At 42.4% G+C, this 10,038-nt stretch overlaps 1 protein-coding gene across 1 annotated transcript in view; it reads right to left on the bottom strand.

Moving 5' to 3' along the window:
* DOCK3 (dedicator of cytokinesis 3) overlaps window positions 1–10,038 on the bottom strand; it is a 340,151-nt gene that overhangs the window by 270,132 nt on the left and 59,981 nt on the right. Inside the window, exon 3 of the mRNA XM_045297414.1 lies at window positions 9,366–9,421. Coding sequence (XP_045153349.1) covers window positions 9,366–9,421 — 56 coding nt within the window. The remainder of the gene's footprint in view (window positions 1–9,365; window positions 9,422–10,038) is intronic.

Here is a 10,038-nt window from a genome sequence, read left to right as displayed (position 1 = left end):
CTGAGCTAGATGGCCGCTTGTTTACCTTCAAGCTTTTAAGACCCCAGACGCTATATCTTTTGATAGCCGGGCACCATCAGCTGTCTTCACATTTGCTTATTCACCCACTTTGTCTTTAGCGGTTGTGTCGGGAAGGTGAGCATCATAGAATGCCAATTTAATAGAAGAAAATATTCTTGCATTGAGGGAAAAAGGACAACTCTTGAATCTATAAAATTAGTTATTCCTAATCAAATCCTATGATTCAAACAAACAAACTCATTGCTATCTTGCTGATGCCGACGCATAGAGACCCTATACAACAGTGTAGAACTGTCCTGTGAGTTTCCAAGAAAGCCTCGTCTTTTTCCTGAGGAGCAGACTGGTAGTTCAGAATTGCTAACCTTTTGGATTGCAGCCTAACTTGTAATCACTACATCACCAGGACTCCTTAGTTTCCTACCAATTAAAATGACATACTTTGTCTCATCATGCAATACCCTCCACCCCGCCCCCCAAATTTTATTTTCAAAGGTATGTATTAATTTTTTTTTTACAAAACAACTTTATCACCTTCAAAGTCCTATCCATCACACTTAATATTTTTGTCAAATCTGTGATTCCATTCTTGGAAAAATTTTCCAGACTCATCTGTTTGGATGGCTGACAGCACCTCCCTCGTTTTTCCTTCAACTCTTACTTTGTCAAATTGCTGTCCTTTCATGTCCCTCTTCCTTCCAGGAAACAAAAAGAAGTCACATGGAGAGAGATCAGATGAGTCAGGTGCCATGGGGCAAGAGAGGCATGCTGTTTTTTACCCAAAACTGGTGTACTGAGATGGCTGTGTGCGCAGGTGCATTGTCGTGGTGACAAAACCAGTTCCCCCCGTCTGCCACAAATCAGGTCTGTTTGTTGCACACTGTTACACAATCTTTTGGGTACCTCTAAATAGAAAGCTTGATTAACAGTCTGACATGATGGAATGAACTCCAAATTTACTGTACCCCTCACATTAAAAACACAAATGAGAGTTGTCTTGATCTTTGATTTCACTTGACGAACATTTTGGGGGGCAAGATGATGATGGTGCCTTCCACTGGCTTGACTGATGTTTGTTTTTGAGTAGTAAGAATAGCAGCACCATGTCTCATCATCATTAATGACCTTGGGGAAAAAGTCTGGGCAGCTTCATAGCTGTGCTTTCAAAGCACAGCATTCCCCGCTGGACGCTCTTTTTCCCGGTCAGTCAAAATCCGAGGCACAAGTTTCACAGAGATCCTTCTCACCCCAAAATTTTCCATCTAAATTTGCCGAAGCGGGTTCCAAGACAGTCCAGATAACTTCCTCAACTCTCCAGTGGTCCACTGTTGGTCATCGACCCTAACTGCACGGATTTTGTCAACGCTTTCCTCTGTTCATCCGGGACATCCAGAATGAGGTTTGCCATCAATCAACATTTCACTTTTTTTGAAACAAGAAAACTATTAGTACACTTGAGTTATTTTAGTGCTGTCCTTGTAAGCTGTATTCAACATCACAATGGTTTCTGTGGCATTTTTCCTGAGCAGGAAACAAAATGTTACAGCCACACACTGTTCTTTTAAATCAGCCATCACAAAAAGTGAGGTTCAGGCAAAACTGGTTTCATGAAAAAATTCAATGTCACCAGAGAAAACCTTCCCAGGTGATGCCACTGGGTGCACTAACTCAGAGTGAGTTGACCAATGCTTGCCTAGCAGGAAAAATGTGTGCTACAAAAGCTCGCCCAATGGAGCTTTTTTCCTTTTTGGGGGGCAGGGGGGTAGGAAAACGTTCTTGTATATAATTTCCTCACTAGAACCATACTAAAAATAGAAACTAAAATCATTTTAGAAGTGATAAAATCAGACACCAAGAACTACTTCAACAGTAATTGAAACTATGACGATAAATTTCCCGCAGGAAAACATCAGCATATAGAACCTACTCGAGCAATTTCACCCCTGACAACCAAAACCAAAGCAACAAACTACCAGCATTTCCACACACATGGTGGTCTACCCTAAGGGACGATGAGTACTCGGGGCCAAGTTCTTTCCCAGGGTGGCAGGATGTCACCGAGAAGGAACATGACAGAAACACAATAAACCATCGCGGACCGGGAGGTCCTCGCTCTTGGCCAGAAGCTGCTAAGTAGAGTCCCAAGTTCTGCTGCTCTAATCAAAGGCTGAAAAGCTATCCAGGAGAAACATGGCCATTTTAACCCAGAGCACCCCCTACTTAGTATTCCTGCTCAAAATTCTGAACTTGAATTCAATCATGAGAAATCTATTGGACAGAAACAGACTCTGACCCCTGTCTGTTACAAAACTGGGCCAACAATGTCAATGCATGAAAGGATCCAAAAGAAAAGGCTGGGGAGATGCTGTAAAAAATTTAAAGGATTATAAATTGTATAACTAACAAATAACATAATTTTTTTATTAGTTCCTGAATCTTCCTTTTAAAAAAAGGCTACAAAAGATATTCTTGAGACAATTAAGCATCTTTGAATATGAATTGTTATGAATTTGTGCTGTAACCCCAAAACCCTACACCGGGCGTGAAGGAGTCCTGTGGGGGCTGCAGGGCAAGCCCGGGCTGCTCACTGCAAGGCCAGCTGCGGGAACCCACAAGCGCAGTTCCTCAGGAGAAAGATGAGCTGTGTGCTCCATGAAGATGCCTAATCTGGGGCACCGTGAGGTCTGAGCAGTTCTGCTCTGCCCTCCACCATGGCCATCCACACCCCTCATGAACACCAGGTGAAACTCCACAGCACAATCCTGACCAATCTGTGGAGGAGCACACGCACTAACTCTGGAAACAGGACAGAGCGCTACACACCTGTCCAGCACCTCGGGAGAGAGGCAAAGTCGGAGGGCAATAAACTGGGCTAAGTTACTCAATCTCACAAAGATACACATTCCATGACACCACTTATTACACCCCTAATAACCATCAAAATCTGTGTGTTTGGGTATGAAAGCCTTGTCTTGATTTTTTTTTTTAAACAGTGGTCTCATAAAATATCCAACCTTTTGTATTTGACTAACTTCACTTAATATAATGTCTTTGAAATTCATTCATGTCATGAGATGTTTCACGGTTTTGCCATTTTTCATTAAGGATACATAGTACTCTATTGGTTGAACATACCAAAATGTATCCTTTCTTCCACTGATGGGCAATGGTAGCCTCTTGCTATTGTAAATTATGCTGCGATGAACAAGGGTGTGGATATTTCTGCTTTTATTGTGCTCTTTATTTCTGGAAGGTATTGCTGGACGACTATACTAATTTTTTTTAACAGAAGAGCCTCATTTTGCTCATCTTGGGAACTTAATGAAATTATCCTTTATGTACTCTTTTAGGTCTAATTTCTTACATTCTTTGTAGTTACCACAAGGATTGCATGTAACATCTTACATTTATAACAACTTGTCTTAGATTGATAAAAACTTAACTTCAGTAACATACAAAAACTCTGTACCTATAACACTTCCTCTACTGTTTATGTAATAGTTTAACCAATTACTTTATACCCCATATACCCTATAACATAAATGTATACTTATGTTTATGCCTTTGTTATTATAAAGCAAGGATAAAACTGTGCTTAACCACCAAAATTACCTTAAATCTGGTCATTATACTTCCCCAAGTCACCTTTAATGTTTGTTTTTTTCTATGCACAATTTCAAGTCAATGTCTAGTGTACTCTTTGCCATCTGAAAGATTCCCTTTAACATTTCTTGTAGGGAAGGTATAATGGTAACAGTCCATCAACTTTTGTTTATTTGAGACTTTCTTAATTTTATTCTCTTTCGTAGAGAGTAATTTTGCAGGATGTAGTATTCTTTGTTGACAGTTCTTTTCTTCTACCATCTTAAAAAAGTCATGTTATACCACTGACTTCTTCTTGTCTCCACCCTCTCTCAGAAACAAAATGGGATTCAGTCTTATTGAATACATGTGTATGTGAAGATTTCTCTCTTCCTGCTTTAAAAATTATCTGGATCTTTGATTTTCAAGAGTGATTATAATGTGTCCCAATGTCTCTTTATTTGGGTTTATCCTATCTGGAGGTCAAGGAGTACCCATGGCACTGAATGTGCAGATTCATGTATTTCATAAGATTTGAAAAGTTGTCCATCATTTTTCTCCAAATATTCTTTCTGGCCCCTTTTCTCTGTCTTATCCTTGTAATACTTACTTGGTGGTGTCCCGGGGCCAATTGGGTTCAGTTCACTGTTACTCGCTCTTTTCTCTCTGTCCTCCTCAGAATCAATGATCTCGAAATGCAAGATGGAGCCGTCAATCTTCATCTAACGTCATGAGTGGGAAAACATTTATTATCTGCATCGACACCCCAGTTAATTCCTTGAGACATAAGTCACATGTACCTCCGCCTTCCAACTTTTTCCCTAATTCTGACAACTGTCCCTCCCATGGTTCTCTCTACTTCTAGTCACAAAACTATATCGGGTGGATGATCAGAGTCATAGGTTACAGTTCAGGTTCAGAAATCATCAGTTCTTCATTCAGGGCAGCCTTGTCTCACTTGCCCTATAGGCAGATCTCTCTCTGACTCTCAGCCCCTTGGCTTGGCTTCTGCCATGCTATGTAGGTATTAAAATTAGCTCTTTTAGTTCTGCTAATAAATGTCCAAGGTACCTCACTCACCAGTAAGCCTTGGCCAAAAGCACTAATCTCTAGCTCTGTGACTTGACAAGCCTAACTCCATCAAATGCCCAGAGACGACCTACTTCTCCAGCACGCCTCTTGCCTGGAGGCACCCAGTTAGTTCTCCTGCTCCATGGATGGGGAAGCCCGCCATGCTGCTTTTTGCTTCTCTCCTGCCACTCTCTTGGTTCCGCAACTGCAATTTCCATGTTGCTGCTTCTCAACATCTCTTGTCATCCCTGTGGCAGCTACATAATCTGTTGTCAATGTGAGAGGATTAAGAGTGAAGGGGTGACGTTTCACCTGTCAATCAGGTCTCAGCTTGATGAACTCATTTGGAGGTGCTATGGGGAAGAACAGCTTTCTGGAGGCAGGACACACGCTCAGCTCCTGCGAGACATTCTTGTTGACAAGCCACATGGAGACAGGTTGATGGCAGTCTGAGCCTCGGAGTTAGAGAAGCCACGTTGGAGAAGCCACATGGAGACCCTGCCTGCGCTGAGATACTTACACTGCCACTGGATCCACAAGACTTTCAATCCACTGGCCTGTGATTGTCCTGCATTAAGTCATTGCATGTGTTTTGTGAGTCTGAAGAGGAATTTATAAATTGGTATTGGACATATGGGCTAATACCAGACTTATGGAGTTGATCTGGACTGGGCTGGGATTTTTTTCAATATTCAATTACTCTTGTATATAAAGTTCTTTCTTATACATATATGTGTCTCTCTGGATTTGTTTAGTTAGTCAAACCAGACTAACACATCCCTAGTATTTCAGCTTTCTCTTTCTTGCTCCTAAGTCAAACAGGTTCTCAGCACATGGGCCCAGGGTCCAAACGATGTGGTCCACTACCATCTTTTCTCCTTGGTGGTCATGAAATCTGTTAGATGATTTGATGTAAACTTGGGTTTTTATGGAAAAGTAAGGGTGGAATCCAACCTGTCTAGCCTGAAGACACTTCCTTGTGTCTTCTTATAAGCAGTGAACCTGTGAATCTCCTTGTCTCTGGGACTTTGCCTTCCTGCTGCCTAGGACTCTGCCACCCACCCTGAGAGCTGTTGGTGCCCTGCCGTGTTTCTACTAAGTGGATCCATGAAACTCCTCTGTACCCCGCCTGCGACCTTCCTGCATTCCCTACCACCTCTCTGCACCAACAGCGTGCAGCTATGTGAGTTTGGACAGAACCTGGGCTTGCATCGGACTTGTGGACCTGAGCTGGGCTGGGATCCCTTCTTGATGTGAAGTTGTGTGAGTGCCCCTGGATTTGTTCCTCTAGACAACCAGCCTAACACACCTGGCCTCCCATCTCATTTCAAGTCTAGCAGGAAAGCAGGATTGACAAATCCTCTTCTTAGAGTTCCATACACCTTATTTGCATAGTCCCATCCCACAAGAGTGCCACGTAGCTCATTTATATTACTATTAAGCTATCCACCCCCCTTGGTGGGTCACAAATACTTCAATTGCAAATCAGTACTCAGTCCTACCGTGAGAGATGCAAAGACTATGGTTAGAAGTGCCATTATTAATTCATTGAGCCACAACTGATTTTTTTTCTTTGGCTACTTGAATCTGCTATAGAGCCTCTCCAGTACTTTCAAAAAAGTTCTGTTATTTTATTTTCAGCTCTGTACTTCTGTTTGGTTATTTTAAAATTTCTATCCTTTTATTGAAATTCTTATCTTCTCTGAGACCAGTGGTTCTCAACCTTCCTTATGCCATGACCCTTTAATACAGTTCCTCATGTTGTGGTGACCCCCAACCATAAAATTATTTCGTTGCTACTTCATCACTGTAATTTTGTTCATCACTGTTATGTATCCTCATGTAAAATCTGATATAGAGGATGTATTAGGTGACCCCTGTGAAAGGGTCATTCAACCCCCAAAGGGGTCGTGACCCACACATTGAAAACTGCTGCTTTGGACTATTTCACTCGTTTTCTTGATTTCTTTGTCTGTGTTTTCCTTCAGCTCAGTCTTAATGCCCACTCAGAGGGCAATGGAACAACGGGGGTTCACTGAGAAAGCAGGTACTTAGACTTTATTCTGAATTATGGTCTATAGTACGACGTTTTAATTGCCAGGGGAAGTGATCAATATTTTTCTTTTTTTTGAAAAGGGGGTGGTAGGCTAAGTACGTGCAAACCGACGCTTTAGCTCTCTGAGTATCTTTAGTGCTGCTGCTTTAAAGTCTCTGTCCAGTCAGTACACTAGCTGCCCTTCTTCAGTAATGTTTCTGCCATTTTACTTTTATCTTGTTTCTTCATATGCCCTTCTACATTTTGTTGAAGATGTTTTGGTATTAAATGGAAATTAGTGTTTTCCCTCTCCCTAGAAGTTGCTCTTCTTCTTTATTGCTGTTGTTAAAAATTATTGAAGGTTGGCAGCTGCCCTTGAGCACCCAGTCCCCATCTTGCTGACCTGCTGTGGCTGCTTCACCATTGGCCTCACTGTCGGGTGCTGGCTGTTCCGATTTCGTACTAGGCTCCCTGAGAAAGGTGCTGGCTGTGTGTTCCAGGGCCAAGCTCTGCCCGGGTGCTGCTGTGACACTCCAGCAACAGACTCCCTGCGCGGGATGCCCGCTCTCACCAACCATCACCAGCCTCTCACCTGGGGGCAGTGACTTTGCAGAGTGCCAGGAGAATCCCCACATGAGCACGTCAGCTGTGCTGCTCCAGCACCAAGCCCTTCACCTGGGCATACTGGCTGTGGGATCCTGAGCCGGACTTTTTCTCCAGGGAGCAAAATCTGCCACAGATCCATCATAAGACTCCCTGTCTAGGAGTGCCAGCTTTGGAGCTTGAGCACCTTCAACAACAGCTGTCTCAGATTTACCATGGGGCTTCCAGGCAGGAAGCCTGCATTATGGAGCTCCAGGCCCGGACTGCCTATCTGGGAGCCACAGCTATTGCAGACTTAACATGGAACTCCCAACCCAGGAGTCCAGCTGTGGAATCCAGTCCCAGATTCCTCACCTGTAAGCTTACAGTAAAACAGACTCGCTTCCAGCCTCCCCGCTTGGCAGCGCCAGCCATGGCTGTCTCACTAATAGCTGTGCTAACAGGGCGCACTGGTCATGCTGTTTCTATGAACAATCTCCCACTCATGGAAACTCGTTCCAGTCTCTGACTTTTTGGCATTCCTAGAAATAGCATCACTGTTTTTTCCTATATATGTACCAACAGCAACTATACAAGGAGTACCCACCAAAATCCGGAAACACCCCCCCCCCCAGTTATGTATTTAATTTGTTTTTACAAAACAAACTTATCACCTTCAAAGTCTTCTCCACTGCACTTAATACATTTGTCAGATCTGCGATTCTATTCTTGGAAACATTTTCCAAACTCATCTCTTTGGATGGCTGACAGCACCTCCCTTGTTTTTTTTCTTCAACTCGTCTATGTCATCAAATTGATGTCCTTTCATGTCCCTCTTCATTCAGGGAAACAAAAAGAAGTCACATGGAGCGAGGTCAGGTGAGTAAGGTGTGGGGGGCAAGAGAGGCATGCTGATTTTGCCAAAAACTGGCACACTGAGATGGCTGTGTGAGCAGGTGCATTGTCATGGTGGCAAAACCAGTCCCCCAGCTGCCACAAATCAGGCCTTTTTTGTTGCACACCGTTACGCAATCTTTTGAGAACCTCTAAATAGAAAGCTTGATGAACAGTCTGACCTGGTGGAATGAACTCCAAATGCACTGGCCCCCTCACATCAAAACAACAAGTGAGCGTCGGTATTTGGGGTACCCCTCACATGCTGTCCTCTCTGCAGATATTCGAGCTCCAGTGTCTCACACCCATCCTCCCAGTTCCTTGGTTCTGCTGTCCCAGATCCAGATCTCTTGCACTCCCAGTCAGAAGATAACAGCTTTTTGTTTACTGTCTCTGGGTTCTACCAGACTTTCCTCTTTTCTCCTCAAACATGTGTAAACAATTCCTTAAGTCAAATTCCATTTCTTAAAATGACCACGTGGTTTCTGTGTTGACGAAACCCTGAGGGATCAGAAGATTATGCTGATTCTTACTCATCTCCAGGCAAAACATCATTTCAGATACAAAAAAGCTATCTCATTTGAAAATTACAGACATTATATACTATGCTTTAAATTAATGAATTATATGAAATCACCTTTAATATGTTTTTATTATTTTTCAAAGCAGGTAAAAACAAAGCGTAAAAAGCATTCACATTATCAACATACAAAGATAGTGTTCACATTGTGATATATTGACTTTTGTCTCTTTCTATGCAAAGATCTTATATATTTTTCATATTTGTGAGCATACAGCCCATCCCCTTTACACACTATATTTTATCATTAAAGTTTGACTTTTTTCTAATGTCTACTTGTCAAACAAAGATTTATCAAGTGCTTCTTAGTTTGATATGTAGAAGCAAAATGATAGATATCTTTGTCTTGTCCTATCAGATTATTCTCAAAATGGCGCATTTAGGGAGGAAGAAAACATAAAAATTCATACCAACTCAGGTTATTTCTCTAGTACATATAAGAACAGATTAAAGTTAGCATTATTTTAAGAACTATACATAAAAGTATTTTTACCAGAAAATAATGTTAATAGCATATTTTACACTATCAATCCCCAAATTTTTAAAGTCTTCCTTAGCAACTATAAAAAAATTGCGAACCAATTTAGAAAGGTCACTACTCACCCTCTGTTACTGACAATCGCCTTTTTCAAGTGAACGTAATTTGCAGGAAATATCCCCTGCAAAAGAAACAAGATTCCCATTAAGAACTGGAAACGGCGATGAGCCCCTCACACACACCGCCACTCAATCCCTGGCCGCTCTCTCATCATATGGCTCTGCTACCACTGTATATATTAGGTGAAGTGCAGAATGCCTCCAATATGCCGGGTGGAAAGTACACGGTCAGCAGTCACATACTATCCTCAGGAGGAAACTACAACCTTTGAGCTGCAAAAAAAGGAAATGCTCTCTGGGGCTACGCCAGGAACTCATGCTCAGGACACAGGGCCGGTACAGAGCTCGGTGGGCATCTCCCTCACCAACATGTCATCTCACCAACAGCTTACAGAGATCCACTGCAGTGAGGAAGCCACAACTCTCAGACGCCAACGAGCACTGGTTCACAAGAATGAGTCCCTGTGGGAGCTCCTACGTGTGTTTCTGCTTTGAGTCCTCCCAGACTCCCTCTGCTCTGGTGTTTACTTTGCTTTCAAGTCCAAAAGCACACAAAGCACATTCCTTTTTCACAGCCATTTCTGTTCCTCAAACACTTTCACGCCTTACCCTAATAATGCATATATTTCTCTTTCAATAAAACACAAATGTATGTGTATTTCTTTTCCTGAAAGGTTAT

This window comes from Echinops telfairi, unplaced genomic scaffold (genome assembly GCF_000313985.2).
Source record: "Echinops telfairi isolate 266 unplaced genomic scaffold, ASM31398v2 ScPeMD7_7420;HRSCAF=8458, whole genome shotgun sequence".
NCBI classification, from domain to species: domain Eukaryota; kingdom Metazoa; phylum Chordata; class Mammalia; order Afrosoricida; family Tenrecidae; genus Echinops; species Echinops telfairi.
This window is presented reverse-complemented; position numbering and strand designations above follow the sequence as displayed.